General features: G+C 38.9%; 1 protein-coding gene across 1 annotated transcript in view; it reads right to left on the bottom strand.

Annotated features, from left to right (window-relative positions):
- Positions 1–25,483, bottom strand: part of Adgrg7 (adhesion G protein-coupled receptor G7) — a 57,134-nt gene extending 31,651 nt beyond the window's left edge. Inside the window, exons 1-6 of the mRNA XM_057765666.1 lie at positions 25,369–25,483; positions 9,634–9,747; positions 7,877–7,981; positions 5,224–5,336; positions 2,583–2,732; positions 1,195–1,295 (exon numbers count right to left, since the gene is read on the bottom strand). Of these exons, the coding sequence (XP_057621649.1) occupies positions 1,195–1,295; positions 2,583–2,732; positions 5,224–5,336; positions 7,877–7,981; positions 9,634–9,747; positions 25,369–25,483 (698 nt within the window). The remainder of the gene's footprint in view (positions 1–1,194; positions 1,296–2,582; positions 2,733–5,223; positions 5,337–7,876; positions 7,982–9,633; positions 9,748–25,368) is intronic.
- Between the last annotated feature and the right edge of the window lie 305 nt (positions 25,484–25,788).

Below are 25,788 nucleotides of genomic sequence, written 5' to 3'. Positions count from 1 at the left end.
CCCTTTCTACTCTGAGGGTGTAACCCCAAGTAGACTCTGGCTGTGCTCAGTCAGGAACTGAGAGTTACATGGAGGAAGTGAAGATAGCGCTGCTTGCTTGTCTCCACCTTGCTGGCGAAGGCATCTGCTTTGTTGTAGCTGCCGCCATTCTATGTTGGCATTAGAGCCCAGCTTCATAAGCCTTCCAGTTGAACTGAAGGCCAACAGTTCTCCATGAATCCTCCAGGCCTTCAGGACTACTGAGGCATCCAACCTCACAGACTGGGCAGCTACTGACTTCTCAGCCTCTGTGGTGTTTTACGTAAGTCAATCGAATCAATACATGTCTGTAACACATATTCATTCTGTTAGCTTCTACAGTGAGTCCTAATATACTCAGATGATGCAGTGATCTGAAATGATGGTGTACATGCATAGATACTCATATTTTAAAAAATGTTCTAAGCTATTAAAAATAGGTTAACATATTATGCAATTACTCCAGTGCATGAGAAAATATTTGGAGCACGTGCGAACAAATTAATAAAGGTAAATAGTTTCAAAGAATTTGCCAATTGTGTATTTTCCTATTTTTCTGAAAGAAGCATATGTAAATGTAAAGGGGAGTTTAAAAGTGTATTTTAGTGAGGGGCCTCTGTGAATAAAGATGATTTTTTTATATAAATATTGAATAAAAAGTAATCAGGAACATAGTCTTAATAAGAGAAAGCAAAGGGGGGGAGTTGGATTTCTTTTTTTCTTCCTTTCTTTCCTTTTTTTTTTTTTTGAAGTAGCTGTAGGAAAACTGGAAAGAGCTTATCAGTTCTTGGGAAGAGAGCTGAGGTGTGGGCTGGAGGCTGACAGTGGGCTGCGCCTGTGCTCGGCTGCTTCCTGCAGCACTGTGCACTGAGAAGGGAATGGGAGGGGCACCTTTGTGCGGAGCGGCTGCTTTGACCACAGCAGACCCAGGCCAAGGGAACAAATTGTAAACTGAATCACCCCTTTTTTTTCTCCTAGGCCATGACCCCCTGGAACCAAGAGGTAACACACATCACTCTATGTAGGAACAAGATCGCATGAGAAGTCAAAGATTTTCTCTTAATGCCCAAAACATCAGGCAGTTACTGCACCCAAGAGATATAGACCCTCTGTTTGTGTTTTAACCCGAAAAAGGTAAGTAATACTCCCCAAACTTTGTTCCAAACTGTTGCTTACGTGGAAAAGGAGTCCTCTTTATCAATCATGGCGGCTTTTTGAAAAACGTCTTCACTGGCATCCAGAAGCTGACTCACCGTGGTTATAGCGACTCTTTTTGCCTGAGAGGGAGAAGGCACATCACAGAAGACATGTGTCATGCATAATCATCACTATGATCATGAGGACTTATCATGGTAGCAAATAGCATGACTAGCATGATAATCCAAAGGAAAATACTACTTAAATTGAAGTTTCAGTTTATTTTACCTATGTAAAATAAAAGAAAGAGCCGAGATAAGAAGTAAAAGCATAAATGAAGCTGGTAAAGTAGAGGTTTAGGATTTTGAATTTGAATTCATGATAAGATCATTTACAGATCCCCTTTCACCCATAAGAACAAAAGAAAGAGTGCTTGGGAAAAGTAGAATTAAATACCACTGCAGGCCTGCTTGTCCAAACATCATAGCTCACAATACTTAGCATAACTTATCAGTTGTGCTTAACGTAACTATCAGTAAAGTTTTCTTTAGTTTCTTATAATTGAAAACTTTGGAGTGCATCAGAGAAATGGTGTCTTGGCATTTCATTCCTCTCTTCACTGACTAATTTTCTATAAACTTTACAATTGGAAGTACAGATCTTTTGAATTATGTCTTCCATCACTTTATTACTTAAGATCTACTTCTCAAAGGACCTTTGGTAATTGAAACAATTTTGTAAAGAAGAACACACACACACACACACACACACACACATATATATATATATATATATATATATATGAAAGGAGGCATGCTGACATACTTCATATTGATGATTTACAATCTTGCTGATCAATAAAAAAATAGTTCCGCTGTTGACAAATATTGAGTATACTTCTTGCTTTTATGCTTCAGAATTTAGCAGGCCATGACATTAGACATGTAAACTTGGTTTAAGATTCTTTAGGAAGCCAAAGAACAACTTGCGAGTAGCTTGGCACAAAGAGCAAACAGAGCTTAAGGCACAATTCATAGCAAGGGTCTAGGAAAGCTGTCTCTTTGGGGAAGAACATGTATATCAGAGTCTAACACATCTGTTAAACTGTATACAATAAAGCTAGAGACTTGTTCATTCCAGGACATGCTGGGATATTTAACATAATAACAATCATCATGTCAATTCCAGAGAATGATTAGAAAGGAGCCCTTGTTCAATTTCTTTGAGCATCTCCCAGAAAGTGTACTCTACCCAATGGTCTTAATTTAAATACCACCCACATCATAGGCTAAGGAGGAGAATTGTGGATGTCTCTCCTCATTCTAAAACATTTGGAATCAAGTCCAAGGCCCTGCACGGGCTAATGAAACACCATCAATAGACCACAACCCCAGCCTTCTCTTATATCTTAAAATCTTGAGTTTTACCTGCTGCTCAGCCCTTCTGCTTTCATTGAAGATCTGTCCAACCACTCTAGTAGCAGAAGTGATGTTCTCAGGAGTTAATATATCGGCATTAGCTGTTAAAATCTGGGCTTCTGAAGAAATAGCCGTAGATTCTGTGGTGATGTTGTCTATCTGTTTAAAAACGTTTTTTTTCCAGAGTCTGATTTATATAAGTATTCTTAAACATTTTGCAAATGACTGCAGTTGAATGAGCTGAAATTTAGCTGAGTCTCAACCTCCTGAGCATCACACCCTTCCACTTTTTCTTGTTTATTTCTTTATTTGAATAAACAACACAAAGAGCAGGGATTTCATTTTCCACTACTGGATTGGATTATATTGAGACTAACAAACTGCTATAGTCATACTGTGTAGCTGGGGTCAACATGGATGGGTGGAATGAACTTAGTTTTACACTAGATGGCACCATCACTTCATAAATCAAGCCAGTACTCACTTGTAAGGAGTCAAGACAAATTCTATCAGCAGACAGAAAACGAAACAAAACAGACAACAAAACAAAAACTATTGAATTCAAGTCTCTGTCATGTGCTTGCACTTTGCTCAGTCTTTTAAGGTGTGATCATGTATAACACATAATGGGAAACGGCCCTGTAAACTGTGCTTCCTTATAACAAAGACTTAGAGATGCTTAACCCAAGCTCACACAGCATGGAAGTTGTGGAGTTGAGAATCAAACACTGGCTTGTCAGATTCCAGCATCTGTCCTCTTTCTTCCAGTGTGTGTGATTAACAGCTACCTGCACATTCTATTTCCCATCCCCAGCCCACCCATACCCTGCCCATCTGTGATTAGGGAACTGGTGTGATTGGTTCCCTGTGGATTTTAAATTCAACAGTAGCTTTGTCACAGCTTGGCAATGGTCTCTGGCCAAGCATTTCATCCCTCAGAGCTGCAATATTCCTCACTTATAATATTTGTCTGTGGTGTTTAAAGATTAAATATGAGTTGGAAAACTTGGCAGTATGCATAAAATGTTTTAAATGGTATAGGCAACTACTCAATTAACCAAAGTTGTTGTTTTTTTTATAACTTTTTTGAGGGTGTTACAATTATACATGAATGATTTACTCAGTACAAAAAACACATTGAATTTTGGTCTTTTACCACATGCTAAAGATTTGCAAATGTGCTGTAGTTTCTTAGTTGTGACAGACAGCAAACCATAGAGTCTAGTCTTCCAAAAGATGATGAAGATGAACAACCAACAACTTTAGAGTGTGTTATATTGATCAATCATGGTGCTGAGTAGATTGGGTGAATTAAATACATCTTACACTTTCAATGGGCTTATAGGTCTTAGCCCTATCTTATATCCAGGATCGTCTGTGCTTGATAACAATAATGCTCACCAATTAGTGGTAGTAGCTATAATTACCTTTAGTATGGAAATGGTACCCAATTTGATAAAGAAGATGTAACATCCTGTACAGAGAAGTACCTCCATTGAAGTTTATAGTGCCTTCTGTAGAACTCTAGGATAACTCTAAAGCCATTTCTGACAACTCTGAGGCCATTTCGGAGGCCTCTCAGCCTTAGTGCTTTCCTCCTCCCCTGGGAGCGAGGAATCTAACGATTACCCACACACGTACTGAAATACTGGGAACTTTCCATCTCCCTGAGTCTTTGTGAATGTTCTCCAGCTAGAACTCAGTTATTGAAATTGGGGCAAGATAACCTTTAAGATGTTGACCCAGTTCCTGATGTTTTGACTCAGTCCCTGAGAAGGGGTCAAAGTAACCCTCAAATGTTTCCTCTTACCTCACCTGATCTGGCAACCGTCCTCCAGCCCTGGCTCGGACCAATTATTGTTAATAGTTTTTTGAATAAGCCAACCCCAATAGTTGGAAAACAACCCCCGAGTTCCCCCTCCCACTTGTTTCTATGGCTTTTTGCTTTAAAAGTAGCCCATACCAACTATTCGAGGTCCTTGGCTTGAATGCTGAGTGAACCTGTCCCGACCGAATTAAAATCCTCATTCTTTTACATCAACTGCAGTGTGAGGGTGTTTTCTTGGGGCGACTCCTCCTCGGTAATTGGACTCTAGGGTCCAACACTTCCTCTTCTGTTGATCAATTGAGTTAGCACTTCCATGTATGCTCACTTGCCTAGGTCCTCAGTCAATATAATTTAATATAAACGGTAACACAGCTAGCCATAAATTCTTCTGATTTTATTAGCTCATGGTCCAGTCCTAAGACCAGTATCAATCAGGAGTTGTCTGTGTCTAAGATTCATTGGTCACATGGTTTTTCCATTCTTTCTGATGGAGTAGACTACCTTCGGTTTCTGAAACCAGGGATCTACATTAAGTCAAAACTTGAGCAATCTACAAATATAAGGGTGTTTAAAATATTCTCTAGCCTACCATTTGTTGAAATGTTCTGAAATAAAATGTCAACATTAAATGGATGTCAACTTTAAACAAATAAGAATGTTTTAACTTAATGGGTTTTCTTAGTTTCTAATTTGAGAGTTTGAAAAGCGTTGAATTGACCATCAGAAAAGCGTTGAATTGACCATCAGGCTTCTGAAGACTAAACAGATCAGCCTAGGCTCAGAGCATCCCTGATTGTCCGTCAGCTGGGCTAGAAGACGTACCTGCATTTCCAGTGTCTCCAGATTTTCTTCGCAGTTTCCTATTGTTACATTTCCAAATTTTATCTCTCCATACTCAGAAACATCGCATAGTCGAGTTGCTCTAGGAGTCCCCGCTTTAGTAAAAGGGAAAAATGGAAAAAAGTTTATAAAGACAGACACAGTAATCACTGCGCGCTTGCTCCGTGCCAGCGTGACTCCGCTGCTTCTCCCAGGATGAGCATCTGTTCACTCTTGACTCTGGGCCGACCTTGACTAACAGAGTGTGGTGGAAACACGTGACTCCCATCACTTGGGCCTCACAATTTCCCAGCTTCAGTCTCCACCCTTCTGGGACGTTAGGATGCTGTCCCGAGGCAGCGCATGAGGAAGAGACTCTAACTACTGCAAGACAGGCCATGTGGTGCTGTCTAACAGCCTGCACGCGTGTTCCCCTAATGAACCTTTTAGCTGCCACAAACAACCCACAGAACTGTGAGAAACCTAAGGCCTTGTGGGTTTAGGTCAAGAATACGAGGTTGTTCTAATACCCGGAAATAGAAAAGTGAAGCAATCCCTGCAGCATTCTAGGCGGTTGTCTTGATTTTTGAAACTGGACTTTGTACAAGGGCCAGTTCCTATTCACTTCCTTCTCCGTCTTCAAGAAAGATTTACTTTCTAAATAGTAGGCATGAAATAACTTTAATTGGACACAATGAAAATCTACTAGGCTGAGACAGGAGGCAATATGAAAATTTCCTACAAACTATTAAATATGTTCATCTTTTATCTCTATGTAAATCTGGACAACTCCTCCAAGACCAAGAATTCCAGGGTATTGCAGCAACTTCTAGATGTTTTATTGGCTCTCAATAAAGCAGTTCTTTGGGCATTTTTATTTTTGCAGCCTGTCACCTGAACGTTCCACCCCATGGCTCACCAATGTAATCATTATGTAATATCTAAAGACAAAATCATAATCAGTAGGGAAGCTTATCACAGGTGAATTTTTTTCCTCAGGATTAGTATTGAAGCAGCTGCTTTTTGAGGAACGATAAGAAATATTGATATCAGAATTGCTTTGATAACACTTAAAATAGAAGGTTGGAGTTTTTATTAATTTACAGAATAACTCCACCTCTACTGCCAGACAGAATGCAAAGTTTTAACACATACAGGATTTATATCTTTTAGGCAACCACATGTCAAGTGTGTCTCTTCCATTATTCATAGAACATCACTGAAGTGCATTGTGATCACTTGTTATATAAAATAAAACAAAAGAATTCTTAACAGAAAATTAAGTGAATTCGTTAATAGTTGAAATATATATCTTTAAAATGATATGGACTCAGTCTGAAATTCAAAGATATGTACAATAAATATTTTCATAACGGTTGCTCAAAAATCAAATAAATGTCAAATAAAAGATGATAATGTGACTCTTATTTATCACTTGGTATTATATCAAATAGCTGCGATGACCTTCATGAATATATTACTGACACTTTTCCCAATTCATAGCACACAGTTATGTGTTGTAAGCTGTACCTGGTTTACAAAAACATAAAAGTGCTCTTAACCACTGAGCCATCTCTCCAGCCCCCAAACATTTTTTTAAATAAATAATTTAAAAGTGACTGCATTGTTGGCACCAGGATTTATCTCTACTGCTTGTGTTGGGTTTTTGGGGAATGCATTCTCTTTGGATGGTTACCTTGTTCAGCCTAGATATAGTAGGGAGGGCTTTGGACCTTCCCCAAAGCAATGTGCCTTACCCTCTCTGAGGAGTGGATGGGGGGCGTGGTGGGGGGGATAAATGGAGGGAATGGGGGGAAGGGAGTGGGAACTTGGATTGGTATTATAATAAAAGAGATAGTTTGTTTTCTTTTTTAAAAAATGAAAAAATGTGACTGCATTCTTGAGGCATCCAGTTATGTAAGACATGGGAGCGCTGGCAACATTAATAGATGCAAATTAATGCAATCAAGGGATAGATAAGTCGTTTAAATAAAATGACATGACTGGTAGACTTTAACTATTAAGAGGGAGCTCTATGGATGAATATAGTCTACACTCAGAACATATTAGCCAGTGTGGGGCTGATATAAGTCATCAATGTTCTGGATCCCGTCTGCAAACAACTAGAAACAGGATTCGTTGATTCTAAGAATGCTTCAATGCACAAAGGGTTGTCATACCGATAAAAGTACCATGAGCTAGAAATGTGCCAAGATAAGGAACCAAGATGACCAAAGAAATAAAGGACTGTTGACAACAGACCTGCTCTATTCCGTATCTACTTGGAAATACATCATCTGAAAGAAGGCACAGAAGGAATCTGGGATATGTATTGTTTCAAAATAATGTAGAGAAATGATACCGGTAACTCCAGGAAGAAGTATTCACTTGAACAAATACTATGGGACAGAGAAAGCTTGAGAAAATTTTCCAATCAAATAAGGATAAGGAAGAGTTCACAAACAACTAATCCATATTAAAGTTTGGGGGGGTATGAGTCTACGTAGTTTTGTACTAAACTTCAAACACTGACATTAAAGTGAACCAAGCTTTCCTGGCTGTCTTGTCTAGAGACCTAACAGTAGCTGGGAGAATGAAAGGTATGGCGGTCTAATGGTCCCTCTGCTTAAACAGTGATCCTGGGGGAAACACATACCATTTGCAGTGTTCACACCACATGTTTCCAGAGAAGCTCCATATCTGCCCACTGCGATTCTGGGAAAGGTAAAGTTCAGGGCAGTACTGTTTTCACAGAAATTAGCTGTAAAGAAAACAAATTTCTCTCATTACAGATTATGTGTTTTATTTTTGAAATTTCAAACTAGGATAAAAGGTGGAGTTTGGAACCTTGGCAGTGTAATTTACAGAAGAGTGAGTCATAGAGTCAACTGACTGTTTCAGGAGTGCCCAGGCATTCTATCTGATTAAATGTCTTCTGTTACAGTCAATACGCTAGATAACAGGTTTAGCCGTGATGTACACCACACAGACTTGAGTTAGAGGGAAGGTATGAACACTAACACACTAGCAAGAATTATGTATTGATTAGTTAGAATCTAGAGAATTAAAAAACTACAATTTATGGTGACAAAGGACTTTATGAGGATTTAGATCAAAGTAAAAAACCCAAATCATGGGTGGGTTGGTTGCTTAGCTGCAAGGAATAGAGACAGTTAACGAGAGTGGATGGAGGAACTCTGTGCTCCAAGCCGGAAGCATGAGACTGAAAAATGTTGGGAAGCACACCTTGAACCAGAAACTCTTGAACTCGGATTTTTACACACCATTTAGTGAAGTCAAACCATAATTTAATAACTCGATAGAAAGAAAGGCACTTAAGTAAACATATACTTAATATAAGCATATGCTTAGATAGGAAGATTCATCGTGATTCAAAAAATTATGTTAAGTGGCTGGAGAGATGGTTTAGCAGTTAAGAGCACTGGCTGCTCTCTTCTAGAGCTCCTGAGTTCAACTCCCAGTAACCACATGATGGCTCACAACCATCTGTAATGAGATCTGGCGCCCTCTTCTGGCCTGCAGGCATACAAGCAGATGAAACACTGTATACATAATAAACAAGTAAATCTTTTTAAAACACTTAAATAATTAACATAATTATCTAAATAATTATATTAAAACTCTGACATTTGAAAGAGAGTCAAATGGCATATAACCCCTGGAAAGTTCTGAGGAAACCATATTGCTAGCTGCCCTGGATTAAAGGCTGGAGCCTAAAGGAAAATTATACCTGTGAATTTTAGATAAAAAATGACATTTGGAAAATGGATAAAGCTGTCTTGACCATATAGAGCCTAAGAGGAAAACAGGGCTTTGTTTGTTGGAAAGAAAAAAAAACTCACACTTTTATCATTTACAATATTTTTTATATATCTATGTATATGTTTTTTGACAGTTTTATGCAATTACATACTAACCCTTAGAATATTTTTCATCCCCACTTCCGTCTTGTATCCTCCATCCTTTTCTCCAACAAGTCCTCCTTCTATTTGCAAACCTTTGTGTTGTATTTGAACCACTGACTTTAGTTAGTGTTTCTTGCACAGGGGCGTTGAGTGAGAGGCAACTTACTGGAGAAGGAGCAAATTTGCCAGTGGCTACTCCATTGAAGAAAACCGTGCCTCCTCTCCCCATGACAGTAGTCCCTCAGGGAGGGGATAGAACCTCATAAGAGCCTCTGCCATCCCTGATGAAATGTGGGCTGACCAATCTTATGCAGGTCTTATGACGATACCCCTAGCTATACGGGGTTCATGAGTACACATCCTAGTGCTATTGTCTTTATGCTAACTGTGTCTATAGTCTTTAACTAAAGCTTCCAGAATGCTTGCTGCTGTCATTATTAACAAAGGTTCACCTATACATCATCATAGTACCAGCCGAGTAACATACCAATTGTGCACCTCAGCCCTGTCCACTCTTCAGTACAAATGCACCTGCTGTTCTGCCAGGTTCCACCATTCCTGCAGAACTGTACAGGGGTGCTCGGCACAGAAGCAGATAGGCCTGAAAAAAAAAAACACACAGTAAACAACAGCAGAATAGTATGCTAATTTGTCTATTAGTTTTTCTTTTAAAATCTGTAGTTATCCAATTTCTATATGCAGAACCAGATTGTCATTGCTGGAACTGTCCTTTATGATATCCCCATCAATATGTGGTGCTATGGAAACCAAAAAGATGGATTTAAAAAGCAGACTTCCAATGATACTCCTCTAAGAAAAAGGAAATTATAAAGATTAGGGATAGCTGGCCTGTTAGATAGATGGTAGGTAGATAGATAGATAGATAGATAGATAGATAGATAGATAGATAGATAGACAGACAGACAGACTAAGTTAGCAGCATGCAGATTTCCAAATATAATTTGAATAGTATTCTGGCTAATTTTATATCAACTTGATATAAGCTAGAGTCATCTGATATGAAGGAACCCTGGTTAAGAAAATGCCTTTACAAGATCGGGGTGTTGGCAAGCCAACATGTGGTTAGTGCATCTTCCTAATTAGTGATGAGAGAAGGGAGCCCAGATCCTGTGGGTGGTGCTATCCCTTGGCTGGTGGTTCTGGGTTCTATAAGAAAGCAGGTTTATTAAGTCATGAGCTGCAAGGCAGCAAGCAGCCCTCTGCCACAGCCCCTTCATCATCCCCTGCCTCCAGGTCCTTGTCCTCACTGCTTTTGATGATGAACTGTTACATGGACCTGTGAGTAAAACAAACCTTCTCCTCCCTAAACTGCTTTTGGTCATGGTATTTTATCGCAGCTATAGAAACCACCAAGACAAATACAAAGGCAATAAGGAGGACAGAGGTCATATCACCAAGGAAGACTTTCCTAAACAGTCAATATTTGAATTAGACTGTGTAATTAATTCAGATAAACCTGGATAAAACTGGTGACCAATATTAGAAACATAGAAAGAGCAACAGGAACAGGGGTGGGTGCTCAGTAGGTAAAGTGCTTTCTATGCAAGTCTGAGTTCAAGGTAGACAAGGTAGTGCCCATTTGTGATTCCAGTGCTGGAAAGGCAGAGTCCTGGGCCTCACTGGCCAGAAAGATGAGTTAAATCAAGGAGTTCCTGGCAAATGTGATACCCTGTCTCAAACATGGTAGATGGCAGTCAAGGAATGATGACACTAGGAGCTGACCTCTGACCTCTACAAGCATTGGTACATGTACTGTACCCACGTGCATCTGCACACAGACACACAACCATACATGCATACTCCAAAACAAAGTGCAGCATCACAAAGCATGGACAGTTCCTATGTGTCTCAGCAAAAGAGTAGAACTTAACACAACGGCAATAGTCCTACCAGGGGTATCAGCAGGGCATAGAGTAGATTGTGAAGAACGTTATGTGCGAAAGTGAGGAGACTAAATTCAGAGGGAACACAGAAGGGTCTTAAAACAAAAGACAAAAGGGTAGACTACAGAATGGGAAAAGATCTTTACCAACCCCACATTGGACAGAGGTCTTATCTCTGAAATATACAAAGAACTCAAGAAATTGGTCATCAAAAGAACAAATAATCCAATAAAAAATGGAGTACAGACTTAAACAGAGAACTCTCAACAGAGGAATTAAAAACGGCTAAAAGAGACCTAAGGAAATGCTCAACATCCTTAGTCATCAGAGAAATGCAAATCCAAACAACTCTGAGATTCCATATTATACCTGTAAGAATGGCCAAGGTCAAAAACACTGATGACAACTTATGCTGGAGAGGTTATGGGGTAAGGGAACACTCCTTCATTGCTGGTGGGAGTGCAAGCTGGTACAGCCCCTTTGGATATCAGTATGACGATTTCTAAGAAAATTAGGAAACAACCTTCCTCAAGACCCAGCAATACCACTTTTGGGAATATGTCTAAAGGATGCTCAATCATACCACAAGGACATGAGCTCAACTATGTTCAATGTTTGTCATAGCCAGAACCTGGAAACAACCTCAATGCCCCTCAACTGAAGAATAGATAAGGAAAATATAGTACATTTACACAATAGAGTACTACACAGCAGAAAAAATAATGACATCTTGAAATTTGCAGGCAAATGGATGGATCTAGAAAACATCATATTGAGTGAGGTAACACAGACCCAGAGAGGCAAATATCATATGTACTCACTCATAAGTGACTTTTAGACATAAAGCAAAGAAAACCAGCCTACAATTCACAATCCCAGAGAACCTAGACAACAATGAGGACCCTAAGAGAGACATACATGGATTTAATCTACATGGGAAGTAGAAAAAGACAAGATTTTCTGAATAAATTGGGACCATGGGAGAGGGTAAAAGGGGAAGGGAAAAGGAGAGAGGGGAGTGGAGAAAAATATATAGCTCAATAAAAACAATAAAAAATTTAAAAAATATTAACAACTTTTAAAAGGTGCGTAAGGGGCCATTATCTAATTCTAATTTTGTTACATTTGAAATGTTCTTTAATATAAACTTCAACAATAAATACCATGTAAACATAAAACTTTAGAAATGATGTAAACATCACAGTGAAAAAAAAACAAATAAAATAAACAAAAAAAGGAGATGCACTATTAGGAAGTTTTCTAGGGTGATTCCTCCAGCAATATGGGAAATGGTTAGAGCTGGCAGGCAGCAATGACAGCGAAACAGGAATCCAGCCCTCAGCAGTGGTACTAAGATGTCAGCAATCAGCACATTCTGGAAGCCATAGAGCTAAGATGGTAGCAGTCAGCACATTCGGGAAGCAGTAGAGCTAAGATGGTAGCAGTCAGCACATTCGGGAAGCAGTAGAGCTAAGATGGTAGCAGTCAGCACATTCGGGAAGCAGTAGAGCTAAGATGGTAGCAGTCAGCACATTCGGGAAGCAGTAGAGCTAAGATGGTAGCAGCAGTACGTCCAGTACCACTCCTGAAATAGGAGACCTTGAGAAAACCTTATTTGCAGTTGGGGACACTAGATTCTCTAAGTTTGTAGAGTAGCCAGTGAAAAGTTACCAGTTCCAACAAGGATAGAGTGGGTTGTACCATGTTGAGCCTCCCACAGATAACAACCATACAGTCTCAGCAAAATCTACAAATGCGGTAACACCAGCATTGTCGACAAAACCTGCTCGATAGTACTGGAAAGCAGAGAGAAATATTCAGAAATGAAAGGGGATTCTGTTTCTATAGTTTCCCCACTACAGGCATAACTGAGTCTGGGTGACAATAGGGGATAAAAACTCCAGCAGAAAGCTGTAGTCTTAACAGGGTAAGGTGTGAGATGGCACACGCTGATGGAGACAGAGCGATTGGAATCTAAGTGGGGTATCCAGGAACAGAGAGAGACAAAGAAACACAGCTCCTCATCTACATATAAAGTCCCATTAAATATGGAGAAAGAAATTTTTTGAAAAAAATGAAGAGAATTATAAGATCCTATGGGTCTAATATGTATGTGTGTGTGTGTGTATGTGTGTGTGTGTGCATACGTGCATGTATGTATGTACATGTGTGAAATTGGAGGCACAAAGCAGGAAAATAAAAAAACCTTGAAACTTTTCAAATTTAGTTAAAAATTTTAGTTTAGAGATCCAAGAAACTCAGAAAAATCACAGGCAAAATGGATATGCGTATGTCCAAACTGCAGAAATTCAAAAATTAAGAAAAATACTGAAAGATATCTATTAATGGCTGACAGCTTTACTGATTAATTAGGAAGGCAAAAATATCAATATTACAAACTCTCTGAGAAAACAGACAAACAAAACTATCCAAGTCATTGCATAATATAAAAGTAAATCTGATACTAGGGAACAGTCAAATCAGAGCAAAACCAAATGCCAACTGGGAAAATAACTCAGTGTTGAATGTCTGGGATCCAGTCACGTTCTTCTGACCTCCTCCTGAGGGCTTGGATAGACATTTGCAGTATGACGCTTAGGTTGGCTTCACTCCACAGCTGCCGCTGTTCTCGGGGTTGTCCCATGGTACCGGCATCTCCAAAATGTTGAGGCCTCTTGCTGCAACTGAGCCACACTTCCACCAATAGCCTCTCCCAGGCTCTCTTCATGGTGCTAAGCCTCAACCTCTCTGCATGACCCCTTCAGTCCTGGGCCTTCAACTGCCACTGAGGCTGCACCTTCACCAAAGTCCTCTCCTGGTCTCTGACAGTGCCAAGCCTCAGCTCTCCACGACCCCTTTTCATGCCCTTAAAGCCAATACCATCTGGGGGATTCTTCTACATGACCAAGTTTGGAAACCAGCATGAGGTGCAACCTTGGTCACCTCTGGAACACAGTTTCTGTTCTGACTCACCTGAATATTTCACCTGGTCTCTTCTCACACACCACTAATTTCTCAGGTCCACTGTCCAGACTTGACTATCTCAGCAAAGTTTTCTCTTTAATGCTTCTGGATTCTTGTTAATCACAGCTGATTCTCCAGTCCCAGATAACTAGAACCACAGATTCTTAACTCAGAATATACAACAGCCTCAATAGAGTATTTAAGGGAGTCTCAGATTTCTTCCCAACCCAGGCCTCCATCATCTGCATTTCTTTCAACCCTCTTTTCTTCCAAGCTCCCACAGAACAGCTCTCCAAGCTTTGAACACTCAATGGCTTTTCTAGCTTAAATGTCCAAAGTCCCCCCATGGTCCCCCCAGAAATAGCATGGCCAGGCCTGTCACAGCAATACTCCACTATCCTGGTACCAATTTCTACCATAGTTCGGATCACCATCGCTGTAATCAAACACTATGACCAAAGACAACTAGGGGAGGAAAGGGTTATTTCCTGCACAGCTCCACGTAACAATTTATCATCAAAAGCAGTGAGGGCAGCAACTCAGAGCAGGAACCTGGAGGCGGGAGCTGATGTAGACGCTACAGAGAAGCGCGGCTATCTAGTCTGTTCCTCATGGTTTACTCAGTCTGATTTCTTTTTTTTTCTTTATTTTTTTTCAGATAGCAGGGTGATATTTAGAGAAACAATTGCTATGTAAGGAAAAACAAATCTGCAATTACTACCTGGGATAAATGATACAAGGGACTATTGCAGGAAGCCCAGGTGTTTTTATAAGTTAGGGTCTGACTTCCTTGTGTCTATGTGAGACAGAGAAAAGTACAGAATACTTGAAAGAATAAACAATGAGTTGAGATCTAAATGTATGCAGGAGTCAATTACATGATAAAGAATACATAAATTGCTTCCAAGCAGAAGAATCAGGTGTGTCTTTAGTACTAATTCTATATTTTCTTGACTTCTATTTTAATTATTTAGTAATTTTGCATCATGATCAAGAGTCCAAGGCTGTAGTCACCTACCATGGGGTGGGCCGTCCTCCATCATTAATTTTCTAATTAAGAAAATGCCCTACAGACTTGCCTACAGTCCTATCTTACAGAGGCACGGTGTATGTTAAGTTGACATCAAACTAGTGAGCATGTGCTTTTAAAGCAGTCACAAATCAAATTGAGCAACAAATAAAACAGATACCACATGACCAAGTAAGATTTATCCCAGGAATGAAAGGTTGGTTTAAAAATAAAAAAAAAAAAATCAGTTGGCTAATTAATCATCTAACCATATGATAGAATAAACAGAAAATTATCAATACAGGGAGCAAAATATCTCACGTACTAAAAGCAAAACCCCTAGCAAATGAATCATAACAATAGAATTTCCTCAAACTCATAAAAGCCATCCATGAAGAACCTACTTCTAATATAATATATCACTTTAATATGCAATGTCTTCCTCTGAAGTTTCACAGAAAAAAAGTTCAATATAATTGCGCTAACCACTACTAATGAAAATTGTCTTCAGTGCTCATCAGTGTGGCTGATGGCAAAATGAACAGGTATAAAGTTTAGAAAGGATGATAGTCATATGGAAATCAAATCTGTTGAATATCCTAAGGTGCATCCAAAACCCATTAAAGTGATTAAGTAAATTAAGAAAGATTGTATGATGCAAAAATATTTATTATACATGTTATCAATAAATAATTAGAAAATACTTTACATTTATATTACCATAAAATCATCAAACTATTGGAACTAAGAAGATATTGGTAAGACTTCATTATTAAGAGAAAATTTAAATAACTAAATAAATGAAGATATAAATAAAGAGGTGAAAGCCTCGTTAGCTAAGCTGTCCTTTCTTCTCCAAATGATAGTCAAAATCTAAATCATAGGGGCTGGGAAGATGGCTCAGTGGTTGATTAAAAGAACATACTGCTCTTTTATAGGACCCAAGTTTTCTGCTGAGCACCTACTTCAGGCAGCTCACGACTGCCTATAGATTTCAGGGACCAAACACCCTATTCTTTTCTCTATGACCATCTGCATATATGTAGTGGCACACGTACACTTAGGTAAATACACAGAGATATACATACAAGCACATAGATAAAAATATTTACAACTATTTCATTTCTGTGGGGATTTATGAACTGGTTTTAATTTTTTGGGAAATGGAAAAGGTAAAAAGAAGAACAAGGTTTTGGAAGATGAACATGTCTTAATACTTTCATTACTAGTTTTACTGTTGGACTAAGTCACACCAATAATGGTTGGGTAGAATTAACATAAAGACAAAGATATCAATGAAATAAAAAGTTCAAAGATAGATATAACAGGACCGATGATGTAGTTTGGTGGTAAACATTTGCCCAATGTGCAATCCCGGGACTTGGCCCCAGAATCACATATAAATTCAAAAGCCAAAAAGATAAATCAGAAGTGACCTGTTGATCTGTCACACACTTGCTAAAACTACTAACTGAGAAAGTTGTTGATTTTCATTTTTTTTTTTTTTACAAATGGAAATGTTCTCAACTAAGTGAATCTATCCCTCTTAAAGCTCAATTTAATATGGATCACTCACTGAAAACAAAGCTAAAACCATAACGCTTTAAAAATAGAATGTAGAGGGTTGTATCGCAACTGTGGAGCATGCAACTACTTTTGAAGGGCAAAATAGTATTAAATGTAAAATGTAGAAATAAATGAATAGGAAGAACTAGCTTTCACCACAAGTTGTTGTCTGGCCTCCACGTACACACTTGCACGCACGTGTGCGCGCACACACATACACTCAATAAAACTACAATGTGTAATTTAAATTTTTTGTATTGATGAACTTAAGCAAATACATTTTTAGAAGGATTAATAAAAGAAAAACTAGTAATTCAGCAATATACAAAGAAAGAAAGACACTCCAATGCAAGGAAGTGGGATTTAAGCAAACTCATAAGGAAATACCACAGAAAACTTTACCTTTGAAAATATATACAGTGCATTTAATATAAATACTATATATAAATATAATATATAAATTAATATATAAACTGCATTTAATCTAAATTAAAAACGTCTGCTCATTAAAATGCATTTTCAGAAAATAAAAATGAGTCACAGACTTGAAAATAATGTGTGTGTGTGTAAAAGAGAGTATATGTAAATTAGAATTGCAAGTTAAATTGTATGTCAGAATTGTAATTTATAAAGAATATATATCCATAACAAGAGTGCAAACCACACGGTTTTTATTTTTCATGGGCTAGAGTTGAAGAGACACTCTGTAAAAGAAGTCATATAGACAGTCGTTAGCACAAGGAAATGCTGTGCATTTAGTCATCAGAGAAACAAGCTTTCAGGGAAGGGCACTTCACATCCCAGTAGCATAAATAAGTGAACCTCTGGAATGAAATACAATCCATTCACAGCCCATTCAAGAACAGCCAGGTGTTGTTTGAGAAAGAAGCATTGTGCTCAGTGGAGAAAAGCTAATTTTCCAGCAAATGTTGCAGGACATCTAGAAACAAAGACATAAACAAATGGATCTAGATACACATTTCCAGCTTTCAAACGTTATATGAAAGCAGATCATACACGCAGTGTAATCTGAATAAAACTAATAGAAGAAAATCTCCGTGGTCTTGGGAACAGTAATGAATTTTTAGATACTTTATGAAGATCACAGTTCACTGAAGTGTGTATGTGAGACCTCAAAACAATTCTGTGATGTTCTTCCTTCCTGTCATATTTCACAGTACAACCAGTGACATTTTCATACAGGGCTTTTAAAAGCTGCTTATTCAATTATTCAAAAATTTAAATGACACATTGTAGTTTTAATGTGTGTGTGCACATGTATGAATGTACGTGGAGGTCACATGACACTTGTGGGGGAACTCGTTCTTTCTATTCATTTATTTGTTCATATGGAGACTATTCCATTTGACTCAGCTTATGTATTTTCAAGGTAAAATTTTCTATGATATTTGCTTATGGTTTTGTTTAAATCCCACTTCTGTGTATCGGAGTGCCTTTCTTTCTTTATATATTGTTGAATTACTAGTTTTTCTTTATTAATCATTCTAAACATTTATTTGCTTAAGTTCATCATTTCAAATAATTAGTTAAACTATTGTTTGCTTTCGTTTCTTTGATTTTAATTCCATTAATTAAAAAAAATATTATCTGGCCGGGCGGTGGTGGCGCACGCCTTTAATCCCAGCACTTGGGAGGCAGAGGCAGGCGGATCTCTGTGAGTTCGAGACCAGCCTGGTCTACAGAGCTAGTTCCAGGACAGGCTCCACAGCCACAGAGAAACCCTGTCTCGAAAAACCAAAAAAAAAAAAAAAATATTATCACCAAGAATACTTGTCCTAAAATTTGCTGTTCCCTAATTTCTAAAGCATAAACGACTTCTTCCTAAGATGTTAATGTAGAGTCTGTGAGCTGGTGACAAAGAATCAGAATAAGTAAAGATAGATTTTATCCAAAAAAAGAGAATCAAAAAATAATAAAAGGAATCTTCAGCCATCTATGGAGAAAAATGAAAGGATGGCAGAAAATGCAGGCGTGGGGGAGGGGCAGGTGAGACAGGTATTGTAGAGAACTAAGCTACACACGGTTTCAGTGTTGGCACAGGAGCAGAAACAGAAGCAGTTTTCAGAAGGTAAGCTAGACAGAAGTCCAGAATCCCAACTTCAGCACAAGCCCCCAGGAAGATCAGGAGTTCAAGGTCATCCCGGCCAGTCTCAAATTCACCACAACAGAAAAGGTAGGTGATAAGAGTTATCTAATGTTTCTGTGGCAAAGAGAACAGAAACCTTCTAACCTCCTTGTTATGGCTGATATGACTCCTAAAGGCTTCAAGTGTCACACTAGTGGCTTGGGTTCAACTTCCTCATTGCACAGTCTACCACCATACCTTCTGTGCCCATGGATACACCAAACCCTTAACCTCGAGAGTTTACGACAGCACCTACTCATTGTTATGGTATCAACTCTTTACAGTATTTCAGTCTCCTGGGATTTCCCTTTAAGTACAGAAGCCTGTTGGGGTGTTGGAACATTTAGTTATGATTTGTATACATTTAATAAGCAAGAAGAAGCATCTATCCATGCCTAGTCATTCTGCCTTTTAATTACAAGTCTTCTGGTTAAGGAGTATATTGAGTGAAGGTCATAGCTTGTATCTCTAGATCTTAGAATAGGAAGTTAATAATTGTTTGCTGAATGGCTTCTCTGTCACTTGAGTTCTAGTTAAGGACATCTAGCTGAAGCTGAACTACCCACTATCTGTTGTAGTGGTATTTAACTTTGTGTTCTACCCCCTTCAGACTCTTAGCCTCTAAAGTACCTAAATCACACAAAAAGTCACCCAAAGTAGCACCAGCTACTTTCAGGCTATATCATAGCTATAAAAGGTAAACTCAGAAGGATGAAGTTGTTCATATAAATATTTTCACAGTTGTAGTTGCAAAAAGGAGACATTAGGCTGGCCATGTTTAGGAAAACATATTCTTTGGGTCAGAGAAAGAAAGAGAAAGAAGAAATGAAGGAAGAATAGTGTACACAAATAAAATAAAGTATATCTTTTGTTAAGATAAAAGTTGTTCAATATTAACTATATGGTTAACACTTTCAGTAAATATAAATGTTTTAATAAACTGTCTTTTACTAATGACGTAGCATAAATATTGAAAAGCAAATATTCTATGGAAGTTCCTGAAGCACTTTCTGTTTCTCTTTTCAGCTAGCCAATTTAACTTAATGATTAAACCTATTGTTGACTGTTGGTGCAATAACTTGAGTCTCAATCCAAAGGTTAATGTGGGTCAATGGTATCCAGTCAAGGTATAACTCAAGAAGTGGACAAAACTGTGCTTGGTACTGGATGACTTAAAACTTCACAAATTAGAAAATAGTTGCCCAGGTGTTTTGAGTGCTTAGAAGAAAAAAATAAAGTGTTGAATTTTCAAATGCATTGACTCACTTAATTTTCAAAATAGCCCCAAGAGGCAGAATTTATCATCATTCTTACAAGAGGGAGAGAAACTGAGGTACAGAAATATTAACGAATGTGCCCAGTCACTAAGCAGCCATGTTGAGATTTGAAGTAAGACAGCTTTGCTTTAGGGCTCTCTTCCTACTCACTCACAAAAATAGTCCTAGCCACTGAATTCTGGAAGGATCTTTAACAGCTTGTCACTAGAGTCTGGCCCAGACTAGTGGTCATATCCCTAAAAATCTAACACCGGAAAACCGAGGAATAATTCACTAAGCCAAGAGTCCAGCTTTTTAGTTTAAGATAATGACTTTTGATATGTGATCTGTAAACCACTGTTTTGTTTTTTTGTTTTGTTTTTTTTTTTTTTTTTTGAGACAGGGTTCCTCTGTGTAGCTTTGGGCCTGTCCTGGAACTAGCTCATGTAGACCAGGCTGGCCTCGAGCTCACAGAGATCCACCTGCCTCTGCCTCCTGAGTGCTGGGATTAAAGGTGTGCGCCACCAGTGCCTGGCTACATCACTGATTCTTAAATCACGATAATCCTTATCATTATCCTTCTGTCACTTGCACGACAAAGGTTATCCCTAGAACAAGACTCCCTCCCTTTCCATAGATAATTTTGTATTAAAGATATTTAGTGTGTGGACAAGTGCAGAAACAGGAAGGGAGACGAAGGAATAGGAGAGAGATTTGGAAGTGAAGAATTGAAATTGGACACCACCCTCATCACCTCAACATACGTTCCTCCATTAACACTAAAATGGCCCTAGTGTTCCAGGATCCGTTGCAGGAGTTAGATTTATTGCTGTGTAGATGTATTCTGTGGGAAGTATTAAACTAAGTAAAGAAAGGAAAGACAAGTGTCTGTGGGCAGGTTAGTTTCTGAGCAGCAATAAACTCATCGTGACTTTTCCTGATAACATACATTTTCTACTGAGTGAGAATTATGAGTGCCATAAAATATGACTATATAAGCCTTCTGAGGCCCTTGATAAGCCGAGGAACAAGTCTGTCCTATGGTGGGGAAGGAAGGTTACGGCTGGTGTAGGAAAGGAACAGAAAGCAGGGAAATCTTAGAAGCAGAACTGAAAGATACAGTTAAATAAGGTGTCACCATTGTGTACTGAGGTTGAGATGCCTTCTTAGTAATACAAAGTAAAGAAAGCATCCTCTCACCACTGTGTTGTGAACATCCGGGTATATTTATGTTAGGATTAGCTCAAACTGGTAAATGTCAACAGAGAACAATGCAATGAAATCTACATTTATATTTGACTTTCCTTATCAAGTGTGATGGGACTCAAAGCCACACTGCTTCTTCCATTGCAAGCCCCTTGCGATTAGAAGCATGAAACCAACAGAGATAGATCTTTTACATCTACGTTTCTGAAAACACATTAGACATTTTTCTATGAACACTCAACGTGAAAGGAGTGGGATTCTGGAAGAACACAGATTTCTTGCAAGAGAAGTGCACCTTGTGAGATTACTGGTCATACAGGTAAACAGAGGCTTTATGTAACTGAAAAGATCTTAATGAAGCCTAGGGTCCAATGGTCATATGCCACATGACTTCAAACAGCAGCAGGAAACGAAAACATCTCTCTTTAAACATCCCAACTTGCATTGCTCTTACTATTTTGAAGGAAAGCATGAGGATTTGGTCATTTTGTTGTGTAATTTCTCAAACAACTATTTGACAATTCTTCTTCCATGTGATGGACTGAACACATCCTCTCAAAATTCATGTACTGAAATCAAATTTCCAATATAATAGCATTAAATGACAAAGTTTAAAAGGTGTTGCAGCAAGAAGACTCTTCAGAACCGAGAGACAGACCTGAACTAGATACCAAAGCTGGAGCTCACGTTTCCTCAGTCTCTCTGGTGCCCATAACTGTGGAAAAGAGATTTCTGCAGTGTATAAAGTACCTGGTTGCAATATTTTGTTATGGTCTCCCTAGAAGTCTAAGTCAACCTTCAGTTTTTCTAAGATTTGTTTATCCCTTGCAGTAACTCAAATCTAGTTGCAGGGAATACGGTAGGTTTCTTATCAGGCCCCTCTCCTCTTAACAAAATAAGTAAGGATGAAGAAATTGTCAGTAATGAGAACTGTGAAAAAAGTGTGTGTGAAAAGGAGGAAGTGGGTAAGAACTTGTATTGGGTAGGTAGAGAAATCCCCATGGATTGGTGACATTCAGCTGAACGCCTACGCCATCAGACGAGATGTTCTTGTGAATGGGGGAAGGCAACTGTAGGGAATCTGCCACTATAGGGACAGATCAAGTCTAGAACTCCTCTTAGGGATTGCAGAAGCTATGATACTATTGGAAGTTTTGTTTGCCCAAAGAAATGTTAAATGGATAAGAGTCATGCATTAGGAAGCATAGAACATATGGCAATAGAAAAAAAAAATCATTCTTAGTCAAGAATTCCATCGGTCATGTAAAAATGACAGGCTACTCCAACCAAGCTGAAAGAAGCCTCAGCTACTCCTAAGTAGCAGCATCCATTGCCAAAACCAGAATCTTAATTGGTAGTGACCTTTGAACAAGAGGCACAGTTCAGAAACAGGAGTGGGACTTTGAAAAGCTCCAGTGTTCATAGAAGGTCACTGGAATTCTATAGATCATGTCTTAAAGTACTTCTTTGGCATTCAAACCAATGGTTCACATTTTTTTTTTTAAAAAAAGAAACTTAACACTTTGAATAATTAGAGTTGATTTGTGATGTTGGCAATTTTGAATTTGCCTTTCCATTGAGATTAGGCAGTGACCTGGATAAAAACTATAAGAAAATGGAGTTTCGCAAGGCGGTGGTGGCACACACCTTTAATTCCAGACTCGGGAGGCAGAGGCAGGCAGATCTCTGAGAGTTCAAGGCCAGCCTGGTTTATAAGAGCTAGTTTCAGGACAGGCAACAAAGCTACAGAGAAACCCTGTATCGAAAAACCAAAAAAAAAAAAAAAAAAAAAAAAAAAAGAAAAGAAAAGAAAAAAGAAAAAAAGAAAATGGAGTTTCTTTTGCTGTTTTGTGCTAGAAGATCAAAACAGACAGACTACGATGCTGCAAACCCAGACTCCCAGATGATAGCGGAAGCATGGCAGTTACTGCACCAGCAGAGATGAGCATCTGCATGCCTAGCATGGAGTTTTTTGTTTTTGTCTTCTGTTATTCACAAAGAAATTACCATTTTTGTGAAAAATATATTATGTTTATATAAAATGAATTTCTAATGTAGTAAATTAATTTAGACACAACTTGATGTATATGTGCATATACATTTTTTTCTAAATAAGGTATTTATGGTTAGTTGGGCAAGTGGGATCTTGCCTGTGAACCTAGCACTTGGGAGGCTGCAGCAGGAGGAGGAGCACCACAAGTTGACGTCATCCTGGGATAAATGTTGTGAGTTCCAGGACAGCTGGAACTATAAAGCGAGCTCTCAAAAATGAACAAAACAAGGCACTCACACTTACATTGGTTTCTCTGAGATATGCATGAACTCTATCTCTAAAATTAAATTAATTTAAGAACAATTTATAATTAAGTAAGGGACAAGAGAGGAAGCCCTCTATAATGACATTAAATGAGATGGGGAGAAGGAAGCGAGCTGGGGGGTGGGAGGGAAGAGATGAAACACCCAGAAGTTAATGGGAAAGAACGGAACAAAATAGAACAGAATTAAACAAATGAAGACAGAACTAAAGCACATTCCAAATAAAACTGACAAGGCAAGCAGCAACAGCAAACAGGATTAGTCTTCAGCCTTAAAACAAGAAATAATAGTGACAACCCTCAGATTTTCCATTGGTTTTACCCCAAAATTGAAAGATAGCTCTTATACAGAGAACCAACTGAAAAACTAACACCCAGGGCAAAGCTAGTCTTTCTGAGGCACTGGCACATTAGTCCTCTGAGAAACAGAGCTTTTATTGCCTTTTCTACTTCCTTCAGAGGCCTTAGACCTCCAGCAGCTCAGAGGTGTGCCCACACGGCTGAAGCTCTCCCTAAGCCTCTGACAGTCGCTCAGTTTCTGTCCTCTGCTATGTGCTGTTCCTCATGCTGGTTTTGTACTTTGTCCCTGCGATAGTTTGATTGAACTATGTCACTTAAAAGCTACAAGTTTTCCTTTAAAAATAGATGCCTTAATGACTACAGCAAGAAGGAAGAAATTTCTCAAACACATATCCTTTAAAAGAGAGCTTACACATTTAATAATTTTAACAGTGAGAAAGACTCCTTATGGTTGTCTTCAAACTGAATTTAATGATTTTACCAATCTTACATTTTAATTTTCTTCTTTTGTCACCCCCACTTCTTACTATAGTTCTTTGAATGCTGCCCACACAGTGTTCTCTGAATCCGAGTCTTTCTGATGGACTAGAGACGGCTGCATTCCAGGCTACCTCTCCAGCGGCAGCCAATATCAACCATCGCTATCAGCACAGGACTCTGCAGGTTGGCACCACTGGGCAGTGGTTCCTGCTTTCCGTGAGGGTACACTGTTCCCCCTTACAGACATTAGTCATGTCCATCTATTTCAATTTCACATGTTCCACACGCCAAGTTTCAATCCCTTTATAGCAGTGGGTCTCAACCCTCTTAACGCTCTGACCCTTTACTCTAGTTCCTCATGTTGTGGTGACCCCAATCACAAAATTATTAACATTTTTGTTGCTACTTCATAACTGATTTTTCTACTTTTATGAATTGTAATGTACATATCTGTGTTTTTCAGTGGTCTTACGTGACCCCTGTGAAAGTGTCATCCAACTTACAAAGATGTTGCCATCCCCAGGTTGAGAGCCACAGCTTTATCGTGCCTCTCCAGAGACCAAGGGGGGCAGCATCAGAATCATTGGTAGTGTACTTTTGAGTTCCAAGGACTTTGTTTTAGCACCATCAATTTACACCCAACCATGCTAACATCTCTAAAGTTTCTTCTTGAGATGAATTTCTACATGGTTGTACATAGTTGCTACATAGTTGTTCATGGTTGCTTGGGAGTCTGTGCTCATAACTATTTACCTTTCTAGGATTTAGCTAAGTAAACCCAAATACACATTGTAATTATTTCTATTATTACTCATTCTGTCAACTCAGGAATTAAAATAGCACAAAGAAAACAACTCAAAACTCATTCTTCACCCTGCTTATTTGCCCGCATGCATATTTTTATACACAGAGCTACCCACTAGCCACAACCCAGCTGCTGTCTTATGCTTCATAAGAGGCACTGTAGAAAGCCCCATAGCCTGGACAAGGTCTGCTCTAGCAGTGGTACATCAGATGACAGAGTCATAGGTTCAAGCCCCCTACCCACCCAGCAGATGATAACAGGGTGACATTACCTCTGCTGATCCTTATTGCCAACCTCCAGATGCCCAGGCCCAAAACGATGCCCGTCAGCAGCCCACACACAATAGCCACGAGCACCCGGACATTGCAGGAATGACAGGAACGCATGTTGAACCAAACCACTGCACCACTCTGGATAAATCAGCTGGTTTCTCCTTTTGTGAAGAAATTTAATCAGAGATGGTTATAAAACATGCAAAGAATCTTTCCTTTCAGGGATCTGTTTGGCAGGTGTTCTCATGTTTGGAGAGTTTTGAAGTTAATTCAGCACAATGTAGTTGGAATCACCGAGTAGAAGGTATGTTTTTGCTTGCAGTGTCCTCATTCTTCAACGAGAGAGATCAAGTGACCAGGGTTCTCAGAAAAGGAAACCAACCCAGGCAATAAAGAAGGGGAGGGATCAGCCTAGAGGG

This window comes from Chionomys nivalis, chromosome 3, assembly GCF_950005125.1.
Source record: "Chionomys nivalis chromosome 3, mChiNiv1.1, whole genome shotgun sequence".
Taxonomy (NCBI): domain Eukaryota; kingdom Metazoa; phylum Chordata; class Mammalia; order Rodentia; family Cricetidae; genus Chionomys; species Chionomys nivalis.
This window is presented reverse-complemented; position numbering and strand designations above follow the sequence as displayed.